The 27,750-nt window shown below is 37.5% G+C and overlaps 1 protein-coding gene across 1 annotated transcript in view; it reads left to right on the top strand.

Moving 5' to 3' along the window:
- The first annotated feature begins 10,420 nt into the window (after nt 1-10,420).
- The window catches only part of Cr2 (complement C3d receptor 2), a 90,321-nt gene continuing 72,991 nt past the window's right edge, over nt 10,421-27,750 (top strand). The window contains exons 1-15 of the mRNA XM_057769909.1: nt 10,421-10,478; nt 14,705-14,884; nt 16,544-16,643; nt 17,031-17,116; nt 17,643-18,041; nt 19,661-19,837; nt 19,921-20,023; nt 20,637-20,722; nt 22,225-22,617; nt 24,174-24,362; nt 24,443-24,542; nt 25,374-25,456; nt 26,018-26,425; nt 27,283-27,459; nt 27,534-27,624. Of these exons, the coding sequence (XP_057625892.1) occupies nt 10,421-10,478; nt 14,705-14,884; nt 16,544-16,643; nt 17,031-17,116; nt 17,643-18,041; nt 19,661-19,837; nt 19,921-20,023; nt 20,637-20,722; nt 22,225-22,617; nt 24,174-24,362; nt 24,443-24,542; nt 25,374-25,456; nt 26,018-26,425; nt 27,283-27,459; nt 27,534-27,624 (2,630 nt within the window). The remainder of the gene's footprint in view (nt 10,479-14,704; nt 14,885-16,543; nt 16,644-17,030; nt 17,117-17,642; nt 18,042-19,660; nt 19,838-19,920; nt 20,024-20,636; nt 20,723-22,224; nt 22,618-24,173; nt 24,363-24,442; nt 24,543-25,373; nt 25,457-26,017; nt 26,426-27,282; nt 27,460-27,533; nt 27,625-27,750) is intronic.

The raw sequence follows: 27,750 nt of genomic DNA, 5'->3' as shown, positions 1-27,750 counted from the left end.
GCAGGCAATGCTCTTAACCACTGAGCCATCTCTCCAGCCCCTGATCTTTAATTTTTATAAACTCAAATAAACATTCTGACTTGGTGTTCTTACAGGTATATTAAAATTCCTTTAATGAGCCGGGCGGTGGTGGCGCACGCCTTTAATCCCAGCACTTGGGAGGCAGAGGCAGGCGGATCTCTGTGAGTTCGAGACCAGCCTGGTCTACAAGAGCTAGTTCCAGGACAGGCTCCAAAGCCACAGAGAAACCCTGTCTGGAAAAACCAAAAAAAAAAAAAAAAAAAAAAATTCCTTTAATGAGTAACAATTTTAATAGATGTTATTATTCCTATAATGGAAAAGTTTGATTTTAACTGCTAATTATGTTGGTTTTAACCAGTTAATAGTTTATAACTTTTAAAATAAGAGCAAATCAAATTTATAGAGGTCACTGAAAGGGGTAGTAGGCTTGGCAGTAAAGAAAACACTACCTACAGTCTTTAACAGCTTTTCAATATCAAGTTCAAAACTATTTCATTTGTTTCATATCTAATATTAAGAAGCAATCTAGCTTCTCTTTTTATTTTTATTTTAAGGATTTATTTATTTTTGTTTTATGTGTATGAGTATTTGCATATATGTATGTACAATCATGTGCCTGCCTGGTACCCATGGAGGCCAGAAGAGAATATCGGATTCTGTGGAACTGGAGGTATCAACAAGGTGAGTCACCATATGGGTGCTAGGAACCAAACCCAGTTCCTCTGCAGAAGTAGCAAGTACTCTTACCTACTTAGCCATCTTTCCAACCCTTCTCTAATTTTTCATAAGATGGTAAACAAACTGAACTCCAACTTGCAAAAACATTTTTGTTTTAAATTCGAAGCAAAGTGCCTTTTAAAATTTCCACTTCATTTGTTTTTGTAATACTAGATAGATAAGTGACAGATAGATGATAGGTAGGTAGATAGAAAGATGACAGATAGATAGATAGATAGATAGATAGATAGATAGATAGATAGACAGATAGATGGTTAGACTTATGTCTACTGGACACAAACTAAAATTATCTGTAAGGAGAAAACTTCAATTGAGAAAATTCCTCCATTAGAGTCAGATCTAAGTCATTTTCTTAATTAGTGATTGATGAGGAAGAGCCCTGTCCATTATGGGTGGGGTTATCCCTGGGGTTAACCCTGGTGGTCCTGGGTTCTTAAGCAGGCTGAGCAGACGAGGGGAGCAAGCCAGTAAACAGCATCTTTCATGGCCTCTGCATCAGCTCCTGCCTTCAGTTTTCTGCCCTGCTTGAGTCCCTATCCTGACTTCCTTTGGAGTGAACAGCAATGTGGAAGTGTAAACTGAATAAGCCCTTTTCTCCCCAACTTCCTTTGTGGTCATGGTGTTTTGTTACAGCAATAGAAACCCTAAAAAAGACAGATGGATATTTCAATTATCTATCAATAATAAGTATAATGTGCCTATTTAATATTTAAATTCAGTGAAAACTTTTTATAAAAAATGATCCCTGATTACATTTTGATTTCTGATTTGAATTAGAGAGTTCTAAAAAATTGTTTGGAATTTGACTGTCACTCATAATTTAGATTATTGAAGTTCTATTTAAAGAGAGTTCTAGGTTGAGAAGAAAAATGAAGGATTTTTATATGTGTGAAGAAAATGATGAGACTAACCCGTGTCTTCTAGAGGTCAATGATCACTGTTTAGACAAAAAATTGGATAAATATTAAGTAGGAGAAACAAAGACAACTAAGAATGAGTGTTGATGTCTAGAGCATAGGGACATCCTCTGGCGTTACTTCCTGGCTTTCACTGTTCTTCTGGATCATGGTCAGGAGGCAGACATAGGATGTCATGATGGTACCAATCACCATTCCTGAGGACCCAAGAGTGGTTTGCTTGGGTGTTCTGCATATCTAGAAACTATGAATGGCCGATACTTTGCTTTAGCACTCCAAAAATAAAACATTTGAAACAGATTAAATATGATCAAACAGGTTATAAAAATCCATGAGTTTTGCAGGAAAGTGGCTCCAAATGACAGAAAAATATCCTTTGTCTTGACCTCATAGGAATAAAACCAGAAATGATTAGGAAATGCCTGCAGTGCTAAGTACCAGAAAGCCCATAAAATGTCCTTGCCCAATATTCTCCAGATCACCACATCCCATTATCACCACCAGCAGCAGCATCTTGTTTTAAGGCTGCAATATATGTTCAAGCATTTTCATATTCAGTTCAGATAGAAGTATTCTGAGGTAGGGCTGGAGAGATGGTTTCATGGCCAAGAGCACTTGCTGCTTTCCCAGAGTGCCCAAGTTTGCTTTCCACATTGCCTGACTTACAACTTCCTTTAACTAAAGTTCTAGAATCTAGTTCCCCTTTCTTGCATTTGTGGACACATGGGTGCATGCACACACACATGCACACAAAACCACACACACACGGCATAAATTTACATGCATACACATAAATAAAAATCAAAATTGAAGAAATTTAATTATCCTGTGGTACTTTTAGAAGGTATTTATTTAAATTCCCATTCACTAACAGATGGGTTGGGAGAGGGGAAAAAAAATCATAACCATGCTCTAGACTCTGATTCTTCTCATTTAATACCACATTAATTCTAATTTCCAAAAAGGAAAGAACCTTTTTTTTAATGATATGAATGAACTTCTTTCACTCTTAAGGGATCAACATTCTGTACCTCACATGACAGCATGGAAATCCCCTAAAATAAGCAGTTCCTCTTCGCTCTTTAAGCAAAAGACAAAAATGCTTTTACAAGAAGTATTTATAAGTTTATTTTACTTGTGTACATATAACTTCTATGTTGTATGCAGCATACCCACATTGCAAGTCATGGGCTTAGAGAGTTAAACATTGTAGATATCCCATATTCATGTGATGATAGGAACTCCCAAGTGACTTTCAAAATATTTGACTAGGAAAAACTAAGTATTGAAGAAACTGGTTTATTTATCTTAAAGCAATCTGTGGGCTGTTGGCCAAGCAGTATGCCCACCCCATATCTGTATTCTTGAAGATACATCGGCAATTCAAGCCCTTGAAAGAAGGAGCATCGGTTTTCTTTAAGGGTTTGACCACATTCCAGGGAGTGGGTAGCCATCCAAGAGTATTTGGCTTGTAAAAACTGGGCTTCTTTATGGAACATGAAGTTGGTTGGTAGGATGTGAGGATGAATCTGGATGAGCTGGAGGAAGGGATAAATATGATCAAGCTATATTGTATGAAAATCTCAATGTATTAGTAAAATACTATTTTATAAGAAAATAACACAAGACTCAGTGGACACAGGTGCTCTTATTTATTCTTCATAGGAATGTGTTGCATGATTGTTTTTTCCTAGAGCACCCAGGTGGGGTAAAAGCAGACCAAAGAAATGAGTCCATCAAGTGTAGCTTCATGAACAATGTGCTTAATTGGGCCCACTTGCAGCAAGTAACAGGAGCATGGGAAATTTAAAGGGAGCTATACTGTGAAGAATATGGTATAAAGTATATTTATAAATTATCATGTGTTGTGTGTGCTTGGCTGAAAGCAAACTCTGGGCCTGAGAAGAGCTCCCTTTTCCCAGATTCATGTATGTTTATTCCAAGTGTTCTCCAAAACTCCTTGTCTATCTGCCTACCTCTATTAGGGAAGAAGGAAAACAGCAAACAGCAAAGGGTATTAAATCAGTATGTCATTTAGAACAGCTAGAAGGTAAACTATACAATATCTGGATTCATTTGTATTGGTGTCGCCATTCCTTCTTGTCTGGTGCCCTTCATGGTACCATCAGTGCACCAGGCAATAACAGAATTACATACAGTACTTTGTGTGGCTTGGGTTTTGGTTTCATTAATTCTAGGGGGCTCAGCAACTTGAAAGGACACTGATCACAGCACAGCCTGTATGGCATTGGTTGTAGCACTCACGGACACCAAACCACATTGCTATAGATATGCATGCCATTTTTGCAGAGTTTGATTCTATGCTCTCACAGAATTAAGTCTGACCCAAAATTGGATATGCTGTTTTAACCATTACTGAAATTGAATCTACAATGGATTCTGTCTATTGAAATGCCTTGTATAGTGCTAATAATTGTTGTCCTATTGTGATATCTGAGTGTCTATCTCTTTCCATGACTAGGATCAGCATTCTATAGAAGTTGTTTAGTTAGTTTTTCTATCTATGTTCTAGATGTAATTCTTTGAGTTTCTGTTAACTTGCATCATAAATTTATCATCAAAAGTATTGAGGCATACAAATTAGCCTGTTCTCCAAGGATTCTAGCTTTCTCCAAAGCCTCTTGATATATACTGTCTGTATCCCACATGGGACTCCTCATCAAATCATATAAAGGATGGGGATTTAAAACAAAATGGCTGTGACAATGAAGCAGTTCCTCTAGAAATCCCCCAAAATACCTGCAGCTGTTTTGCATTCACAGCCACTGCACAGGCTGATGTAAATTTGTTTCAACAAACTTGTCAGGTGTTAGACCCAACTTACCTGGCCATCATACTCCAAAAAATTTCACAATTGTGCCTGACCCTCACACCTTGTATAGACTGACTTCCTATCCTCACTTCTGTAGGTACATTTGTGTATCTTCAAGGTACTTTTCCAAATCTTGAAGACCCTGAAAGGATGCCATTATATAAACTTGTATAAGCTATATAATAAAGCCGTTTACAGGACTTGCAGGATAACAAAACAATGCCCATGACAAACAGTAGGATCCTGAAGATGAACTTGAGGAAAGTGAGCTGCTGTCTATTCCAAGCTTGAAGATGTGAAAGGAATACAAAAAAAAAAAAATTGCTAACATTGTCCAATGCAACACGGAAGTGTCCCATTACCTGCATTTGTTTTTGTCAAAAGAGCAATGTTGAGTACTAGAATGGATGAGAGGCACAACTTCATTTAGCTGTCTATAATTCATGGCCATTTTTCATGAGTCACCTACTTTATTTACTGGCCCCATAAGGTATATGAAAGGGTTCAAGCAGGACTAATAATCTCTACCTTTTCTAATTGTTTGATGATATCTGTAACTTCATATTTCTCATAACACCTGTATTGTTATTTACCTCCCTTCAGATACTTAATTCACCCAACCACACATGACTAATTTAAAATTCTTATCCCCAGGAGAAACTCTCCAACCATCATATATAGAAGGTGTCCTGTCAGTATATCCATCTCCAGTATATTTTCTGGCAGGAGAAAGATGTTCACAGTATACTCTAAGGGAGATAATCACCTCCCCTGGGGCAAGCAATGCCCTTTTTATTTTGATTGTTCTATCACTGTGCCCATCCACTACTGCTCAGTGTTCAAGCGCTTTAGGAGTTGTCATAATCAACGTACACTCAGTTTCCACATTTGCTAATGTAGAAGTATTTTACACTTTCACAGAGGACCTCAAGGTGCCTTGTCCAGCCTTCAGTTGTGAGAAACTTGGCTACTCCTTTAGCGGAATGGCTGGGAAGGCTCTCATCCTCATCTTCACAGAGGGCATATATGAAACACTCACACCTTTTCTACACCTTTATTGAACTGTTATTCAAACTTTAAAGCCTTCTGAAGGTTCATGAGCATTAGATTCAGCTTCCTGTAAAATTTCGTTCCCCTAGAGACTCTTTCTTCTTCTTCTTTTTTTTTTTTTTTTTTTTTTTGGTTTATCGAGACAGGGTTTCTCTGTGGTTTTGGAGCCTGTCCTGGAACTAGCTCTTGTAGACCAGGCTGGTCTCGAACTCACAGAGATCCGCCTGCCTCTGCCTCCCAAGTGCTGGGATTAAAGGCGTACGCCACCACCGCCCGGCTTTTTTTTTGGTTTTTTTCGAGACAGGGTTTCTCTGTGGTTTTGGTTCCTGTCCTGGAACTAGCTCTTGTAGACCAGGCTGGTCTCGAACTCACAGAGATCTGCCTGTCTCTGTCTCCCAGGTGCTGGGATTAAAGGCTAGAGACTCTTTCTTGACATATTCTTTCACTTTTGTTTTGCAAAGACCAAGATAGACTTCATCATCTTCCCTTTCTTTATCCCCACCTGAGTGCTTTAGCAGCTTACAAAACCAATTTTTTTGCTACCTATTGTATTGACTTTTCTTAGGAAGACGTGAACAAATACTTTTCATCCTGTATAGGGTATCAATGCTATGATCCATGAAAGATTCCAAATAAGTCTAACTTGGTGAACAAATGAGTTTAAATGTTGTTCCTGACAGAAGCACAGGTAACTTGCAGTGGAGACACAATTGAATAAAAAAACTCTTCCTCATTAGCAAATGTTTACCACTTGCATATTCTCACAGAGGAGTGGGACTTTGCATGTTTATGAGATTCCTATTTATAATTACAGATGTTGTGATTTTTTTAGTTTATTTTTTTATTAATTTTTTTAATTAAAAATTTCCGCCTCCTCCCCTCCTCCCTTTTCCCTCCTCCTCCCCCCACTCCCCATGCCCCACTCCCCTCCCCCTCCCTCTCCAGTCCAAAGAGCATTCAGGGTTCCCTGCCCTGTGGGCAATCCAAGGTTGTTGTGATTTTTTTAAAAGCAGCAGTCATGTCATGTCTAAAGGTCAGAGTTCTACAATAGAACAATATTGACACAAATTTTTAAAACTTTTTTTATTGAGCTATATATTTTTCCCACTCCCTTTCCTCCCTCCCTTCTACCTTCCTACCCTTTCCCCTACTCCCACCCCATGCTTTCAATTCCCTGTAGTTGAAACAATTTTTTAAAAGAAAATTTGTCATTAGCTAATAAAACTATATGCATGTTTTCCATTTGACCAAGCAATTTCATTCGTAGAGTTTTTAATTGAAGGTATACATTCTACAACAGAAACATAAAAATAAAAAGATGAATCTTGTTTTCTAATCTAATCTGTTACTCTGTGCAGAATGGAAACTGTCAATATTGATAATTTTTATTGAATAGTCTAATGTATTCATATAAAAATGGTTGAATAAGTCATAGTACATCCATTCAGTGAAGTACCATGCAGCAATAAAGAGAGTAAGGAATATCTCTTACTGTATAAGGAATGAAGTCTAATGTATTTGTTAAGTGAAAAAAAATAAAGGAAGGTTAGGTTTATAACCCTAAGCAATAGCATACTTTCTTTTATATGTGAAAGAGAAATAAGAACACAATTATGTGTTTGCTCACTGGGGAAAGAATAAAATAGATAAACAAGAAAATACTGAACTATATTACCTATGGCCAGTAGGTGAAAATACAATAAAAAGAATAGGTATTTCTCTGATCATACATTTCGAACAGTTTTGATATTTAAAACTATGTGTTTTCTAAGTAAAAATGATGAGATACAAACGAAAATGTAATACAAAGGAAAATAAGCCAATCTAAATGATTAACATAATCGCACTGGAGAAGACTACTTAGTCTAAGCAGTTTAGAGTTCCTCTATGTTTCGGAATGGAAGAGAATACTGTGAGTTGGAGATTAGTGGTTTCTATGATTTCAGGGCTCAAACAAAATAAAACTTTAAAATTATCCAAGTTTCATTTTTCCATGATAAATTTAGCAGCTCTTAAACCTATTTTTCTGTAGAACAAATAAATAAGTATGTTGTGGAACTAAGTGATTTGCCTTTGGAGGACAGAGTTACAAATAAGATAGAAGGAAAGATGGGGAAATCTATAGTCAGAGACTGAAATTAGAAGACGTAATAGAGATCAATGGCAGATGTAAAGAAGGAAAAAGTTTACAGACACATAGGACTAGACTCCAGCTTCATGCCCACTTTCTCTCATTTTGTCTGCAGAGAGGTAAAGAAGCAGTGGTACTACACTAACAATGAATGCAGTGTTCAGAGTTTAGAGTCTAACCATGACAATAAAAGCAAAATGAAAACGTGTACACTGGTTTTAAAAAAAATAAAAGCCAATATTTCTTAGAGAATGAAATTCCAGTGGTGGATCTAGAAAATCACAAACTGAAGTACTCAAAAATTTATAAGAATTGGACAAAAGAGAAACAGGGACTATTTTGAGATCTCTTACAGGGCAAGTCAGGTACAATTTATGAATTAAATAACTTCAATAAAAGATGATGGCTCACCAAATAAGTAATTTCATATTGATATAGACACTGGTTCCATGGTGATTTTATATAGAAAAATTAATGAATAAATGAATAGATGAGAAAGTTTTTTCAGTGGAATATCAATTAATGAATATAAATGTAATGACTATCATGAAGGAGTCATAAAGTAGTAATTGAGTAAGATTAAAAAATCATTAATGAGCAAAAATTAGCAGGTAAAATTTTGATTTTTAAATGAAGTATTTATATAGTTTTGAAAGATTCCTCCCCCAAAACACTGTCAATAATAAGGGGATAATACTTACTTAACTGCAAAAACCTGTTTCTATGATAAAAGTGACCACTACCAATAAAAGGACCATCAGGTAACATGTACATACAGAGACAAGCAAGAGCAGCCATCCTCTTATATCTCTGCCAAAAAATGCAAAATTTCCATCTAATTGTGAAAAAATATTAGATAAAACCAAACTGAGTGATGTTGGCAACCAGTCTCCAGGATAGTCCCTCTTCATTTTTGACTCCCAGTATCCCCATCCAAGCATAGTGTCTGGCACTGAAAAGACTGATCTTTATTCTGAAAATGTTATGACTTCTGAGAATCATGAAAGATATTCTGGCTTTTGTCCTTCTCGGTCTGAAATAAGTTAGCTATCTCTCATAATGGGAGAAGTTTCAACCCCTATAACCCAACAGTCCATTTTCCACATACACATGATGAAGAAATGAGGAATCCAGGCAACAGCCACTGACTGTGCATCTTCTGTGTGCTTTTCCTGTCCCGTTCAACCAGATAGCTGCAGTTCCGGCTATCATTTTGACCACAGTATTGGAGAAGATGTCCAGTCCAGCTAAATTCCTCCAAATTATGACTCAGAAACTAAAAGGTACTATTAAGTCTCACTTTAAGCCACTACTAATCATAGGGTAATTTGTTATCATACTGTATAATAGACAAATACTTTGATTGCCATTCTAGAAAAATAATTACTACAAAGATATCAAAGAAAAACAATGAAAGAACAACAAAGTTCCAGATCCAGGAATTGGGGAGGGCTCAGTCAGTAAAATGCTTGTCATACCAGCACTAGGGTTTGAGTTCAAATTTCCAGAATCCAGGTAAAAAGCTACACCCGGTATACCTGTAATCCTAGCACAAGGGAGGCAGAAACAGACAAATGGAACCTGCTAAGCAGCCAGCCTAGCATAATCTGCCAGTTTAGGGTTCAGAGAGAGACCTTGCCACAAATAAGAGAGTGGAAAGCAGATAAGAAAAACATTGACATTAACCTCTAGTCTCACATACATCTTTACATGTGCAAACACGTGAACACGTACAATCACATATAACACCACACACACACACACACACAAAAAAAAAATACTCTGGGAGATTTTTTTCAAATTAACGAAAATGAGACCCAAGAATCAAATATATGATCCTGAAGGTGGATAGTTTTGTTGTTCTTATTTTGCCATTACATACAGACTATTGATGTAATCATCAGAATTTGAATACAGTAAAATTTATAAAATAGAAATATACCAAAAATGGTTGTATTATAATTGTGGAAACATGCCCTTATTTTTTAAGAAATACACATTAAAATGGAGATAAGTGCCTATAATTTTTTTAAAATATCAAATGTAGCAATTACATAAGAAAATTACATAGTCAAAGATATATACTTTTATATACTTTTTACCGACAGAGAGACAAAATTTCTAAAATATTATCCTTTAGGAAGCCCATTTATAGATATACAGAAATTAAAAATTTCACTACTTACACTAGAATAAAAAGACTGCAATACCAGGCAGTGTAATTCCTGAATTTCCACTTTAAGTAAGCCACTTTAGGTTGTTTTCTCAAGCTGAGAGTTGACTATATTAATTGAGTTTGGAAATGAATTTACTGGAACAAAATGCAAAACAGGTTTAATGAATACAATACTGTAAATTGACACAGCATACGAATATTGTAGATTAGTAGAAATGAGTATTATTTTGTGAAATGTTTCAGATGTAGGCAGAGAAAAGGTTAATGTACGTGGTTGCACAGTCAACAAAAAGTAGGCAAGCCAGGCGCTGAGCAGGACTCAGTTTAAGCCAAAAGCAGATTTGTCCGGGGCCGCCCTCCCTGCCTCTTCCGCCCCTGGCCACCTGCAGATGTGCTCCACAAGTCTTCAGCACCCAGCACAGAGCAGATGCTATTTAAGGGTCCTTCCCCACAGCTTACAGCCAGACGCAGCCGGCACCTAGCCAAATCCCCCTATCCTTGCTGGAGACTCAGAACACTCAGAAAGCAACCTTCTGATGGGCCGCTGCGGTGGCATGGGAGCCTTGGGTTCGCTCTGGGTTTTCTTCACTCTCATCGCGCCAGGAGTTCTTGGTGAGCTGGGCACGGGAGTGCAGATAAGGGAACTTCAGGGCTAGAAAATTTTCTGCGCCTACACAAAGGTTAGAGATCAAACCAGGGATATGGGGGTCCTTCTGGATACTGGTCTGTCCCTGACAACTTTGGAGACTCAGTCAGTCTCTGAAGCAGAATGGCCCCACCTCTTCTGGGAACTGGACCACCACCACTGAAACCCGAGCCATGCGTGAGCGCTTTTGAATGACTGCTGCTGCTTTTTGGTGGTTCTCTCTCAGGCTCCCAGCCCCTTGAGAATTCAGCCAAGTGCTGTGCTTCTGTGCATGCAGAAATCCTCTCTAGCCATGCAAGGGTCGTTGAGTCCCTGCTTTTCTTAAAGAATAATACCCGATTCTCCAATATGGGTCTCAGATTTTGCTTGACTTTGATAGGATATTTAAGACTGTGACTTCTGTAACAGTGTATGCTTACATAGGTTCTCCTTCAATGTTCTCTGTAACAGTTTTTGTTTTTTGATTGTTTTTGTTTCACAGATTGGCTGGCTTTTAAAGTAGCATAGTTTGTTCTGGTAGTGAAGACATAAGTTATAAGACAACCTCAATAGCTGGGTGAATTTTGGCAAGTCGTAATATAATTTATTCTCATAGTGAATATATTCATAGGTTATAAGATATTTACTATAAGCAAATATCAATAGCTGGGTAAATGTTAGAAAGTTGGTTAGAGCCCCGACCCTCAGTTTCTCACATATGCAATGAAGTTAGAAATGAGCTGTGGTACCATCCCACAGAGCTGAGAGAAATCATGATCTGCTGGGGAAATTAGGTCACGGTACTTGACTGTTGACACTTACTAAGTGTAGCAATTAGCAGTTAATGGTGAATCTAGTCATGTATTTGCATTAGTTCTGGTACAACTTCTACTGGAAAAAAAATTCTAGGGATGACTGGACCTCGTTTCATGTTCACTGATGAATGTTTTATGCTTAGTACCATACTTTCCTTAACATACATGACTCTTATAAAACTCAGCCATTAGATATTAAGAGTCCCAGTGTTAAGGCATTTGATGATAATTCTCAATAATGGTCTCCCACCCCCTTCCTGATTTCTGGCCAGCTTTTCAGATTTATATTCATCCCATTCATAAATCCTCCATCTACTTCCAAAGGATTTCTAAATCATCCATGTAAAGTCCCTTAGATCTAAATAGTTAATTGCTCCCTGTCCTCCAGAAACATTTTCTGTGTTATAGTCACTACTCTGATCTTCACTCCTGATGCTAGAAAGAGGTAAAGAGGGAACAGGGACTTTTAAGAAAACCCATATCACGCAATTTGAAAAATTATTACATGTATTTATTTGTTTGTTTAGTGGGGGGTGTGCAATCAATGGCATGTGCTTGGAGGTCAGGGACTATTTACAAGAGTTAGCTCTCTCCTTTCACCTGTGGCGCCAGGGACTAAACTCAATTGGTCAGTCAGGTTTGATAACAGTGTCTTTAGCCAGTGAGACATGTCACTTGCTCCTTTACTTTTCTGATTGGAGGAGAATCCAGTCTTTGGAGATTCTGTACTGTGGCCTGGGAGGTGGGTAGTTTCAATAAAAGTCCAAGGTCTCTTTACTAGAGATGAGACTTCCATTAATCCTCACCCAGAAAGAAAAATTCTTGCCTCTTTTTGACATGGAAAGTCACATTATGAAGTTCCCTCTTCCTTTGTAGTTTCCAGATCTTGTATTCCTCTTGGTCTGTATTGTTACCACTGATTGAATCTTATGAATGTAAATGTTTTCCCATATTGTGGAAGATAATTTAGCTTTGTCCTTATTTACATTTGATCATCACACATTATTACCTAATTAGAGTAACTGGTAGAAGTGGTATCACATATAAATCAATTAAAGTAAATTTGGTTTTATAAGATCTCTATGATAATTTAGTATCCTATGCTAAAAGCTTTTATTTATAAGATTTTTACTTGTAAGGCTGGAGAGATTGCTCAGTAGTTAGAGCACTTGCTGTTCTTGCAGAGGACAAGGTTTGGTTTCTAGCACCCACTTGGTGCCTCATAATTACCTGTAATTCCAGTTCTAGGGGATACATGACTGTCTTAAGGACTTTGCAGTCACTGATCACATATAGTGTACATACATGTAAGTAAAACACTGTGAGATGTGAAACAAAAAATAAAAATTTAAAACACTTTTAAAGCTATTTTTACTGGTATATTTCTGGTTTTTAATTATAAAACCTGAGGATTTTTAAATTTTTTGTGCCCATTATTGTTTGAATGTAATGTGTTTCCCATAAGCTCATGTATTTGAACAGTCAGTCTAGAGCTGTCCTGTAGAACCTTTAGAAGGCCATAGATCTATCTGGAGAGTGGACCTTGGAGGTTATATCTCCTCCCCACTTCCAGCTAAACTTTCTGCTTCCTGACTGGTGTCATGTAACCAGCAGCTGTTGAAGTTTTCTTCCCCTAAAGACCAAGCTGCTCCAGTCATATGCCTTCCTCATCATAATGGATGGTGTGCCCTGGACTATAAGCCAACTAATCCCCCTCCCTTAAGTTGTATCTGTCAAGTATTTGGTCACAATGATAAGAAAAAGCTGGTACAATAGCTGACATAACTTCCCTTCAACCCCACCAAAAAGTATATAGACTCATTATTTTATTACTATTTTATTACATAAGGTTATCTTATTACATAAGGTTATATAAGGCCAGTCTCATGCAAGTATATAATATACTTTGAGGCTATCCTATGACCCCCCTCCTTCTTAATCTTCTTCCCTCCCATTACTACCTTTCCAGACAGTTGTATCTACATTCAAATATACATGAGAGAGAAAAAAAAAGAGATACCCGTTTTTCTAAATCTGACTTAATTCACTTGATATTATTATCTCTGAATACATTCATCTTCTTACAAACAATATAACTTCATTCTTGATAGCTGAAAATGTTCCATTGTGTATATATACATTTTCTTAATTTATTCTACTACTGGGCACCTAAGTTAGTTCCATAACTTAGCCACTGTGAATAGTACTACAATAAGAACTGATGTGCAAGTATATCTGGAATGCTGACTTGGACTCTTCTGCATAGATATTGACAAAACCACAGGATCATGTGGTAGATCTATTTTTGTTATTATTAAATACTGTTTACTATTATTTTGTTGAGAAATCTCCAGACAGATTTTGACAGTGGCTGGACTAGTTGACAATCTCATCAGCAATGTAAACGTGTTCCTTTTTGTACATATCCTTTCCAGCATTTGTTTATGTATTTTCTTCATGACTGTCATTCTGGCTAGTGAAAGATGGAAACTTAATGTGGTTTTTATTTTAATCTTCTGATGACTAGTGAGGTTTAACACATTTTTCATATTTATTGAACATTTTATACTTCACTTGAGAATCCTATTGTCACTCCATTAGTTCACTTATAAATGAGGGATTTTGGTGTTTATGCTTTTATTTCCTTGATATTAATCAGAGATCTGTTTAGCAAAGATTTTCTCCCATTTTGTGGATGATCTCATCACTTTTTTTTTTTTTTTGCTGTGCAGATGCTTTATACTTTCATGAAGTCTCATTTGTCAATTGTTGGCACTATTTCCTAAGCAAATGGACCCTTTTTTTTGTTTTGTTTTGTTTTGTTTTTCGAGACAGGGTTTCTCTGTAGCTTTGGTGCCTGTCCTGGAACTAGCTCTTGTAGACCAGGCTGGCCTCGAACTCCCAGAGATCCGCCTGCCTCTGCCTCCCGAGTGCTGGAATTAAAGGCGTGCACCACCACCGCCCGGCCTGGACCCTTATTTAAAAGTGCTTTCCTATGCTGATATCTTGCAACATTCCTCCTTCATTTTCTTCTATTGTTTTCTGAGTTTTGTGTTGTATATTAAGTTCTATATATTCATTATTGAAGTTCTACTTGCTTTTCTTATTTTTCCTGACTTCACTGTATTAAAAAAAACAATCCACCCACAGTTTTAAATTGTAAAATGATGGAATTTTATGAAAAAAGTTCTCCAGATATTATTTCTCTGCTCTGCTTTAAAAGCTTTTGAATCTCTGAATTTCTCTGTGTCTATACATACTAGAATTATTTTCATAGATAATATTGCCCCAAACAAAAATACTTCTAAAGATCAAATTTGTTAGAATAATTGATGACAGGAGAGAAGCAGAGAAACTTTAGCCTTTCTCAGCTTTGATATTTCTGTGGTCCTTTCTAGGTCAGTGTAAGTCGCTGCCAAGGTATACTTTTGCTAAACCTATTATTGAGAGTGATAAATCTGAGTTTGCTGTTGATACAACTTGGAAATACAAATGCCTCCCTGGGTATAGTGGGAAGCCATTCTTAATCACCTGCTTAAAGAATTCCAAGTGGTCAGATGCTCGGCAGCTCTGTAATCGTGAGTACTCCTACAAGCCATGTTTGTCTTTATCACTTTATCTGTATAGAATAGCATGCCGTTTTCCAGACAAAAGACAAGTAAATTAGTATGTCATGGCAAGCAAAGTGTGATCCCAGCCTCTTTGTTTCCTTTAACTCCTAAATTTTCTGAATACTAGGGTTGAAGTCATCACCATGGTTTAGCATCATCTTCCTGACATCATTCTATGATTTTTACATTGTGTTAGAGATTAAATGTTAGTATACAAAATAATATTAGTTTCATCTTATTCTTACCACATTTAATTCAAGAGATATTTTTATTAACTAACATGAGTGAAGCAGTAGACAGGGGATTGTGTAAGGGACAACACATATATAACATATAACTGAGGATTGAACACAAGGCATTGTTCAAGCTAGGCAAGCACTCTATCTCCAGGCTTTATGATGTTGTTTAATAGTAGAGGTAAACTGCTGTTCAACCATAGGAAAATAAATGCTGTCTAAGAGAATTAAGGAGATTGAGGCCTTCTGGACAGAAATTTGGAGGAAATAATATCTTTGATATTTTAGTTTTTTTGCTTGTTTGTTTTTTGAGACAGAGTTTCTTTGTGTAACAGTCCTAGCTGTCCTGGAACTAGCTCTTGTAGACCAGACTGGCCTCAAACTCACAGAGCTCTGCCTACCTCTTCCTCCCAAGTGCTGGGATTAAAGGTATACACCACTATCACCCAGCAGAAATGATATCTTTGGGAAAACTGGAAAAAGATCAGTATGGTTTGAGTACATATAATCTCCAAGATTGTATACTTTTTCCTGTGAATAATGGTAATCCATCATAAATTTCTGAGTGGGAAGTATGATAGATTTATATTTATTTATATTATATTTATTATTATAAAGATTATATTAATTATATATAAAAGAAGAAATTTGGGCTCGAGAGATTGCTCAGTGGTTAAGAGCACTGCCTGCTCTTCTAAAGGTCCTGAGTTCAATTCCCAGCAACCAGATGATAGCTCACAAACATCTAGAATGAGATCTGGTGCCCTCTCCTGGCCTGCGGGCATACATGCAGGCAGAATACTGTATACACAATAATTAAATAAATCTTAAAAAGAAACAAAGGAAGGAAGGAAGGAACGAACGAACAAACAAACAAACAAACTCATGCCATGTTATGGAGGAAGTACTAGACCAAGGGAGGCCATCATTAGAAAGGTGAATTTTGCCACTCAACAATACAGTAAAACAATAAAAATGTCAAAGTAAGTGGTTTGGGAGATATTCTGGAATCCAGGCCCTAAAATTTTGTAACTAATTGAACTGAAGGATTAAAGGATGAGTTATAGAGAGGAAATGATGTCTGTAGGCTTTTAATACAGGAGACATGGTAAATGATGCCATTAGCTGAGATTTTAATAATGAGAACAGTTTTTAATATAGAATTGACCACAAATAAAGTTTTCTTTCATACACAGAAATATAGACAATAAGGTTTGAACAGTGTTCCAAAACTGACTGCTCCTTGAGAAAGCACACATTTTACAAATTTCAAAAATTGCTTTGAGAAAACATACGCAGACCCATCAGCAAGTCCAGTCAGGGAATTTAATAGAAAATGCATAAAGTCTTCTCCATCCCAGCCCCAAATCCTGTTTTGTTTCCCTTGTAGGTAGATCATGCACAACTCCTGGAGACCTCCTCCATGGCTCTGTGAATATAAGTATGGGTATCAAGTTTGGGTCAACAATTACATACTCTTGTAATACAGGGTGAGTAGGCAGGAAGCCTCTTCAGGGTATATGGATACAGAAATAATATTTCTAACCAGAAACCCTTTAATATGAATAAAAACAAAAGCACGGTCTCCTTGACCTGCTTTAGAAATGACATTTCAGTGTTGCTCAGTTAAGGGAATCCTCAGAAAAAAGAAGATGGAGCTACCTTGCTTCAATTTTAAGTCTCCGGTGCTATTGACAAGGAAGTCAGACTTCATTTGGCTATAATGTTGAACCTATTAAAGAAGCACTACTTTATCACTATTTCACCATATCATGCATGTCATTCTACCCTTTTCTCATTCTATAAGTGCAAAAAGTTCAGCTTTTCTAAAGTGTTAAGTGTGACCTGGATATGATCAAGCACTTCTTTGCCTCCAGATATCGACTCATTGGTGACTCATCTGCTACATGTATTGTCTCAGACAATAGTCTAATTTGGGATACTGACAGGCCTACTTGTGAATGTGAGTAAAACGATCTCTTTATGGCATCCTACCAAATTTTTCTTATCCCTTTCTAAAGGGAAACTGGGCATCTGCACATAAAAATGAGTGCCTGAGACATTTTACTCGGTTTGGGTTGTTATGGACACAGCTCTGGCTGATAGTCTTCCATGATCTCTAATTCTGTCACACTATTCCATTAATGTTCTTTTATGATGTTATTTATTGGTGAATAGGTTCTTACATTTAAAATATGCATGAGTTTACACATGACAAATGCAACCAAGTAAAATTAGATCACCCCAAGAAGTCTCTAGTAACAGAGTCTGTACTCTGTCTGGCCTCATAGCTTTTTGACCTTTTAATCAGCCAGTTCCATGTATTTTCCTTTCTGACTTATTTTTATTTGATCAGAATACAGAATTTCATTATTAAAAATAAGTTGTAGGTAAAGTTTAAATTTGGTTTATGAAAATGAAGACTAAATTTTCAGAAAATATAACATTTCAATGCCTTCTCTCTTTTCTTAACTACTTCCCTTTGAAAGCTATTCCTTGTGAGTCACCTCCAGCCATTGCCAATGGGGACTTTTACAGAAGCAGTATAGACACCTTTTTCTATGGAATGGTAGTAAAGTATCATTGCCATGTTGGAAAAAATGGGGAAAAACTGTTTGACCTGGTGGGTAAGGAGTCAATACATTGCACCAGCAAAGACAATCAAGTTGGCATCTGGAACAGTCCACCCCCTCAGTGTATTCCTATAGTCAAGTGCCCACTGCCACAAATTGAAAATGGAGAAGTGGAGTCTGGATTTAAACATTCCTTCTTCTTAAATGACACAGTAATGTTTAAGTGCAAGTCTGGCTTTACTATGAAAGGCAGCAGTATAGTGTGGTGCCAGCCAAACAGCAAATGGAGCCCTCCACTGCCAACATGCTTCAGGGGTAAGTTGGGCTGAAACTTTGGGTATCTGGACAACAAATATTTGCAAAATGTTTAACATTACTAATCATCAGGGAAACGCAAATCAAACCACAATTATATATGACTTCACTTTATAATAACTCATCAAAAAATATAGAACTGGGGAGTTGGCTCAGTGTATAAAGTGCTTGTTGTACAAATGTGAAGGCTTGAGCTTAATAAACAAAACCTATATATTAAAAAAGCCTTGTGGTCGGGCGGTGGTGGCGCACGCCTTTAATCCCAGCACTTGGGAGGCAGAGGCAGGCGGATCTCTGTGAGTTCGAGACCAGCCTGGTCTACAAGAGCTAGTTCCAGGACAGGCTCCAAAACCACAGAGAAACCCTGTCTCAAAAAACCAATAATAATAATAATAAATAAAAAATAAAAAACAAAAAAATAAAAAAGCCTTGTGTAGTGGCACATGCTTATAATCCCAGAATCTGAGAGGCAGAGACAGACAGATCCCTAGGGCTTGCTGACAAGCAGCCAGTCTAGCTTAGCTGGTGAGCCAGTTCCCTTGTCTCATAAAATAAGATAATCTCCTCTATATGCATATATATCAGTGTATACTCCCACATACATACACATACACACACACAAGCATGAGGGCCTGAATCAATTTCTACACATATAAGGACTCCTCCATTGCACAATATATCAAATGCTGTTAAGAATAGAGACAAAAGTCAGATTAGATAGGGGAAATAAGTTCCAGTGTCCCTATAAACAGTAGAATTCCCACTGTTTATTACATCTTTTCATATATATTTTAAAATCTAGAATAAAGGATTTTGAAAGTTTTCACTTGCAAAGAAATAAGTTTTAGAAGACAGATGTTTACCCTTATTTTCATATTATACAATATACTTATCTGAGCATCACATGGTTTCTCAAAAATATGTACGATTACATCTTTTGAAGAATAAAAGTAATTTTAAAACCCAGTACAAAAGTTTATCATTAGAGTTTTAGATAGTTATATTTTATTTAAATGAGGATAAATTCTCAATTATATTGACCATATTGAAAGATGGAATTGACTAAGATAAGAATTTGATTCAAAATTTTGTAGATATCCATCTTGATAATGAAAATAAGTTTTGTGGAAGAAAGCTGCTAGTCATCTTGAGCCTGTGGCCCCCATTCTCGCCTTATACTCCTAATATAAACTGTCTGCCTTTCTCAAAGCCTGGCAACAAAATTCAGAAGCCTCAGAAGCCTTGTTTTTGAAATTAAAGGAATGTGGCAGATTTGGGTGGGGAAAATTTGTGTTATAAAAGTTTGATTCCTTTTCTAACCTGTTGATGGAAGGCTATCTCAGATTGTTGAATAGAATAAAGTGAAAATGAGTAACAGTAATATTCACTGGCATGGATCAAGAAAAAGAGAGCAGATAGACATATGGCTTTTCACATCTGGGCAGAAAAAGGCACATTAAGCCCACTCTATGACCCTACTTCTCTGCCTTAATATGGGAGAGTTGCTATGAACACCTTTATCCCACCCAACTAAGCACAAGACAGCTAGCTGTAAGTTATAAAGAATAAAGTTCTTATTGCAGAAATAAAAGGACTTTCTGGTCCTATTCTTTCCTCAGGATGTCTACCACCTGAAAATATCCACCACGGTGATTATAACGAAAAAGATAAGGAATTCTTTTCTGTTGGCCAGGAAGTGTCATATACCTGTGAACCTGGCTATAATCTCATTGGAACTAACCTGGTCCAGTGTACATCCTTTGGAACCTGGAGCCATGCAGCCCCAACATGTGAAGGTGCCTAGCCACTCTGCTCTATTCAAAGGAAACTCAACTGTTTCCTGACTCTTCATTTGCAAGCTCTCTCTTTTTTTCCCTAGTGAAATCATGTGATGCCCTTCCAAGCCAACTTCTCAATGGCCGTGTGTTTCTTCCTTCTAACCTCCAACTTGGGGCAGAGGTTTTCTTTGTTTGTGATAAAGGGTGAGTGTGAAGTGATAGGTCTTGCCCTGATGATTTCCCATAACGATTTCAAAATATGAATTCTAAAGTTAATTAAGCTTTCACTGTCTTAAATTTTCTTTCCTTTTGTTGCCCTTTTCTAAGAACTCTGTCATTAACCAATTCCTTTTTCTTTTCTTCAAGTGTGTATATTTTGTGCTTGACCAGCAAAAGTAAGAAATGTCATTTCATCAACTGGAAATTCAAAGTTTTGGTTTACAAATTAAGGCTCCTGTTATGGAGAATGAATGAAAACTTTGGATACTCATTGAAATAAGCTTGGGTAACAAGGTCTTTGCTATTTTTTCTATAGGAATTGAGTCTGTTTTCCTCAAAATGATCTAGATAATCTTGACATGTGGATGCTAAAGAGGAGAGGGAGAATTCTAAAGAAAAGACGCATTTTTAGTATGTTTTAACCCATTATTGATTTATTGTTTGGTGGAGCAGATTCACAAGTAACTATGTGCTTTTTCTTAAGTCATAATATTTTAAAATGCATACCATCCTACAAATACTTGAAAGAAGTGATTCAGTCTGTACAATTGAAAGGTGGGTTGTTCTAGTGATGATTTGCTGCTCCTTATTGTTTAAGGTTCCAGTTAAATGGCAATTCTTCTAGTCAGTGTGTCCCAGAAGGAGAGACAGTAATCTGGAACAATAAGTTTCCTGTCTGTGAACGTGAGTAGAAAATAAGCATAATCAAATGTGGATCTTGTCTTTTGATTCTGTATTCCCATGCAGTTATCAAATAAAACACCTCCCCCAACTATGTACTTTAAATAGATATTTTCCACTTTAAAAAAAATGCAGGGAAAAAGTATTAAATTTGTTCACATGTTAACATATTAAATTGTGATTCTGTAAACAAAGTAACAAAGGCTTTGAAAAGTTGCCTGTAACAAAACTAAGCATAGGCCTTTCTAGTGTACTAAAACTCTGGTTGTGCCTCCATATGTCATTTCTTGTACTCAAGAGCTCCATCTAGGGTCAAGTGGACATTAGCAGAAATTCATTCTGCAACTTGTCCAGAAAAGATATATGTCATAGTAGCTGTTAACAGCTAATACCCTTAAGGATGTATAAAGAATATTGTAGTGATTGGGAGCGGCGGGCTATGTTCCTGGCTCCTGGCCGTCCGCACAGCTAGCTTTATACCCGGAATAATTACACGGAAACTGTATTCTTTTAAACACTGCCTGGCCCATTAGTTCCAGCCTCTTATTGGCTAGCTCTTATATATTGATCTAACCCATTTTTAATATTTTGTGTAGCACCACGAGCTGGCTTACCAGAAAAGATCTTAACCTGCATCTGTCTGGAGTGAGAGAATCATGGCGACTCACTGACTCGGCTTCTTTTTTCCAGCATTCTGTTCTGTTTACTCCACCCACCTAAGGGTTGGCCTATCAAATGGGCCTAGGCAGTTTCTTTATTAATTAACCAATAAAAAAAACCAAGAAAAAAAATCACTCCCACATCAGAATATGAGCTCAATACTCAAATGGTTTTCTCAGAGGTATCCAGGATTAAGGTGTTACAAATGACTTGTAATGAGGCTGCAGTGTCTTCAATAACAGTGTCTCATGTGACTATGCCACCCGCAAGCTGTCTGTGTATTTCAAATAGGCACTGAATAAGTAGTGTACTTTGGGTACTGTAATTGCCCATTTCACATGCTCTTGTCTCTCTATATTCTTATCATACCTTATGTAGCCTGAACTATAGACTGGAAACTGAGGCTAGGGGAGGGTACGACTTGCCTAAGGTCATACAGCTATTGAATGACAGTGAGGATTTGAAATGAGGGCTATTAAGCCCAAATCAGCCCACATTGACTCCCTACAAGCAATTAGCATGTCATTAACATATTTTAAGTTTGCCTTTTTGTTTATTAAAAATATTTAGAGTAAAAAATATTATAGAAAAATCCCTGAAAGTACAGATTAGATAGATTTTTTCTATTTTCTCTATTTCTTTGTTGTCTGGTTAGAGTGATTTATATTGATTTCTTTGAAAGGATCAAGAAAGAAGTAAGAATATAAGCATTTGGAAATGAAAACACTATAAGTAAACTCATAACCAAGCATTGAATTTCTAAGAATATTTCTTGAAAAGTGATTTGACCTATACTTGGAGCTTTCACTTATTAATAAACTCATCTAGTCTCTTCTACTTTTCAGAGATTTTTTGTGACCCTCCTCCTAAAGTCAAAAATGCTCGGAAACTCTTCTATTCTCTTCCCATACCCGTTGACACTGTTGTGCGGTACACTTGCTTACTTAACTATCGCCTCATTGGAGAAAAGACTATGCTTTGTAAAAGTAAAGATCAAGCGAAGGCCGCTTGGGATAAAACTCCTCCTGTATGTGAAGAATGGAATAAGTATTCTACTTGTTCAGAGCCCAGCATACCAGGGGGATTCAAAAGTAAACAATCTAAACCACCACCATTCAAACATGGTGACTCTGTGACATTTACCTGTAAAGCCAACTTCACCATGAAAGGAAACAAAACAGTCTGGTGCCAAGCAAATAATATGTGGGGACCGTCACCACTGCCAGTCTGTGAGAGCAGTAAGTATAGAAATAAGACCTAGTCAAGGGCCTGGGGTTTACCAGTTGTGAGCATTGAGTGTGGAAATGAAGCTTCATCAAGGCCTGAGACCTGCCAACCTGTGAGAGTGTTTAGCATGGAAGTGGAACCTCACTGAAGACAAGGATCTTCCGCTTATGGGCAGATCATTTTGTTGCATGTTCCCAAAGGCTGAATTGTATAGGTCTTGTCCCTGGAGCTTGAGCTGGGTTTGGGGAGCCCATCCCCAATGCTGGGGTACCTCTGCAAACATGTTCACAAGAGATCTACTCTCTACTCACACCATGTCCTGGGCTCTAGCATTTCGAGTCAACTAACTTTAAACATAGAGATTGCTGTGAATGTTCTTGTTTCATCTGGTTTATATTGTTAATGAATCTAATTCTTAAGTTTAATTCTGAGGGCATAGAAATTGTCAGTATTTGACAAAATTATACTATCGAAACATTTTAATAAAGAACAATATTGATAAATTATAAATAGATTATAGAACTTAGGAGGTGCTATTATAAATATGATCCACTCTGACTTGGGAGCACAGCTGCAATCTCAGCTTCACAGGAGGCTGAATTAAGAGATTACAAGTCCGTGGCCTGCCTGGGCCACACTGTGATCTTATTTTTGTTTTTGAGACAGGGCTTCTCTGTATCTTAGAAGCCTGTCCTGGAACTAGCTCTTGTAGACCAGGCTGGCCTAGAACTCACAGAGATCAGCCTGCCTCTGTCTCCCGAGGGCTGGGTTTAAAGGTGTGCACCACCACCACCTGACTCACACTGTGTTTTTAAAGCCAGCCTGGGCAACTTAGCCAGATCTTGTCTCAAAATAAAAAGTAACTAAAGGGATTGTGGGTGTAACTCAATGGCAGAGTGCTTGCCTAGTTCAATCCCAAATACTACAAATTATATTTATCTTACTTATATATCAACAGGTTGATTACCAGTAACCTCAAAATGGATTGTCTATGAACAAACCTTAAAGGTTTAGGTGAACCTATACATATTCAAATTAAAAAATTTAATATTTTTATCAAGTAATAAAAAAATTAGAATAGTATTGTTATACATAATGTACATATTTATATACATGCTATATATAAGATAATGATAAATTGTATTAATAATGTTTATTAGGGTAATCCTCTGAATGATAGGCTTAAAGATAAATAAAAATGAGCCTTCTAGCAACTGAAATTTTTCTCAAGGCAAAAATATAACTAAAGATGAAATAGAAAAATAAAGCTGGGTGTAGTGGTACACACCTTTAATCTCCACAGTTGGGAGGCAGAGGGAAGTGGATCTTTGTGAGTTCAAAGATAGCCTGATTTACATAGAGAGTTCCAGGACAGCCAGGGTTGTTTAGTGAGACCTTATCCTCCCAAAATTGCAATTATTTTTGCGTAAAAGGAAACAAGCCATACTGATGGTGACTGGTCACCAAAGATTGCATGCCATTTATTTAGATCTATGTCCCAAGCTGGCATCTATATTCATAAGTATATATTATCTGATGGCCTTTTCTCCTTTGTGTACATATAAAGATTTCCCTCGAGAGTGCCCATCACTTCCCACGATCCGTAATGGACACCATACAGAGCAGCATGTTGCCAAGTTTGTTCCAGGGTTGTCTGTGACATTCAGTTGTGATTCTGGTTATTTGCTTGATGGACAAAAGACAATTAAGTGTTTATCTTCGGGAGACTGGGATGGTGTCTTCCCCACATGCAAAGGTATCTTAAATTTACTATCTACTGGGGACTGGCCTGATATTTGCCAAGACTTACTTCTTATTCTTGCCATTCTTTCCTAGAGGCCAAATGTGAACCTCCAGGACAGTTTCCCAATGGACAGATAAAAGAACCTATAGGTCTTCAGGTTGGCAAAACTGTGCACTTCTCCTGTAATGAAGGGTGAGTATCAGGAGGGTCTGTAAAATTTAATGCCCTTGGATTATATGTGCCTGCTGTGAACTATAATGTTGTCTGAGGTTTCTGTGTATCTTTGGCTGTCCAGTTCCTGCAATCGTTAAGTCCACCCAAAAAATCACACAGAGGGCTAAATTAATCTACTGATTGGCCCATTAGCTCAGGCTTCTTATTAACTTTTATAATTTATATTAACCAATTATTCTTATCTGTGTTAGCCACATGGCTCAGTACCTTTTTCAGTGAGGCAGTCACAACTTCTTTCTTCTGTGTCTGGGCAGGACTGAAGAGAAATAGGCTTTCCTCTTCTCAGAATTCTCCTGTTCTCATTGCCCTGCCTCTACTTCCTGTCTGGTTGTCCCACCTATACTTCCTGCCTGGCTACTGACCAATCAGCATTTATTTAAAACACAATTGGCTGGGCGGTGGTGGCACACGCCTTTAATCCCAGCACTTGGGAGGCAGAGGCAGGCGGATCTCTGTGAGTTCGAGAGCAGCCTGGTCTACAGAGCTAGTTCCAGAACAGGCACCAAAACCACAGAGAAACCCTGTCTCGAAAAACCAAAACAAAAAAACAAAACAAAAAAAAAAACATAATTGACAGAATACAGAATTGTCCCACAGCACTATAAAATCAGGAGAAGGAATGCGAATGAGCCTAGATGTTATTCAGGAATAATCTGTAATGAGGTAGTACAAGAGAATAATAAATGGGTAACTGTACAGATTAAATGGACCTTTGATAGATTTAAAGTCAAGCTTACTAGTTTTTCAACACAAACTGCCTAATAGTACTAAATTTCAACCTGTCTCCAGATACAAATTACAAGGACAACCTTCTAGTCAGTGTGTAATTGTTGAACAGAAAGCCATTTGGACCAAGAAGCCGGTATGTAAAGGTAGGTAAGACAATGGTGGTTTGGTAAGGAAATACAGGGGTTCACACACAATGCATCCTTGGCTTTTCTATAAGCGTGTGTGGGGTGTGTGTGTGTGAAAGAGAGAAAGGAAGGGAGGGAGGAAGTAAGGAAGTAAGGAAGGAAGGAGGGAGGGAGGGAGGGAGGGAGGGAGGGAAACAGAGAGGGAAGGAGGGAGGGAGGGAGGGAGGGAGGGAGAGAGAGAGAGAGAGAGAGAGAGAGAGAGAGCAAAATAAAACAAAACAAAACTAGAAATCTTAAGGGTCTGATCTGCACCACAATACCCTTCAATTGCCTTTTTATTCTGTTTCCTTAAGTCAAATGAAGCAAGCAACTTTTCTTTCTCTCTAAGACCCATGTTCTTAGTGAGGAAATTTGAGCCATGCACATAAAGAATATTGTGTATTTGGTAACTAGAATGAAGAAATTAGCAAAAGAGACGTACTCAAAAATCAAGTTTTAAAATCAATTTTAATTATATTGCATTAGTTGACTGAATGACTCATTGCAGATTCAGAAATCACTGTCCTTTACCTTCTCTAGAAATTCTCTGTCCCCCACCTCCACCTGTTCTTAATGGAAGACATACTGGCAGCTTTTCAGCAAATGTATCATATGGAAGCACAGTTACCTACACCTGTGACCCAAGCCCAGAGAAAGGAGTGAACTTCATTCTTATTGGAGAGAAGACTATCTATTGTACCAGCGACAGCAAGAAGAGTGGGATCTGGAGTGGCCCTGCTCCACGTTGTGAACTTTCGACTTCTGCAGTTCAATGTCTAAAACCCCAGATAGATAGAGGTCAAATTTTATCTATTTTAAAAGATAAATATTCCTATAATGACACTGTGACATTGTCTTGTGAATCTGGCTTTAACTTGAAGGGCAGCAAGAGAATTCGATGCAATGCCCAGGGCACATGGGAACCATCAGTACCAGTATGTGAAAAAGGTGAGTGCTATCAGAAGATGAATCATTTCAAATATTTAGAGGAAGGGCCTATGGACTTACACAGGGCCTTTTGTAGTCACTATACATTCAGTCACACAATAGTGGATGTAAATAAGAAAGAAGTCTTTCTTAGCCCTCCCTCGCCTCTATGGAAATACACTAAAGTTTACTAAGTTGTTCATTTCTTTTAGAAATATAGGAGCAAAAATACTTGTTTGTCTTAACAGTATTTTTTCCTGGTTTTTAGAGACAGGGTTTCTTTGTAGCTTTGGAGCCTGTCCTGGAACTAGTTCTTGTAGATCAGGCTGGTCTCGAACTCACAGAGATCCACCTGCCTATACCTCCTGAGTGCTGGGATTAAAGGCATGCACCACCACTGTCTGGCTTTAACAGTAATTTTTAAAAGGGAAGTTACCAAAGCTTTCACCTGCAGGTAAATTAAAATCTTCCATAAAGTCTTCTAAGATAATTCCTTCAGAAGGGAAAAGCTGGTGTAAGGGCACATGTCAAAAATGCTGCAACTGGGGAGACTAATACAAGAAGGTTGTGAATTTGAAATCAACTTGGGGTATATAGTAAAATCCTATCTTTTAAAAGAAAAATGAAAGGACAAAAAAAAAGAGTGGGTTGATTGGGGCACAGGAAATGAGTTATAGCAAGCATGAGCCAAACAGACCAGTGGCAGCCTTAGTAAAATATAATTGAGAAATGATAACCTGAAATTACCCAAGGACTGCAAAAATATCCTCTGTTCCAGACAGCTGCCATGAGAATGAGATTCTATTAATTTTGACTTCTTGGGCTCAGTTTCTATTTTTTACTCTAAAATTGTTTCATTGTATCTGCTTTTCCTTTAGAATGTCCAGCTCCTCCTAAAATCATCAATGGGCAAAAAGAAGATAGGCACGCCCTCAACTTTGATCCTGGAACATCCATAAGATATAGCTGTGACCCTGGCTATTTACTGGTGGGAGAGGATACTATACACTGTACTCCTGAGGGAAAGTGGACACCCATTGCCCCCCAGTGCAAAGGTATTACACTGCAACTGCAGATATTTAGCCTAAAATTGTCTTGTGTTGTTACTCATTTTTATCTTTTTTCTTAGTTGCAGAATGTAAACCAGTAGGACCACATCTCTTTAAGAGGCCTCAGAGTCAGTTTATTAGGGCAGCTGTAAATTCTTCTTGTGAGGAGGGGTGAGTGAAGAATGTCTCATCCTGAATGAGATCTGTCTTATCAGTACCCACTGAAAACTGTGTGTAAGAGTTCGCCTTAAAGGTCTTCCTTTGTCATGTGCTCATGGGTATTTATCACAATAATTT

This window comes from Chionomys nivalis, chromosome 5 (assembly GCF_950005125.1).
Source record: "Chionomys nivalis chromosome 5, mChiNiv1.1, whole genome shotgun sequence".
Taxonomy (NCBI): Eukaryota; Metazoa; Chordata; class Mammalia; order Rodentia; family Cricetidae; genus Chionomys; species Chionomys nivalis.
Note: the sequence above shows the minus strand (reverse complement) of the source record. Positions and strands in the feature narration are given on the sequence as shown.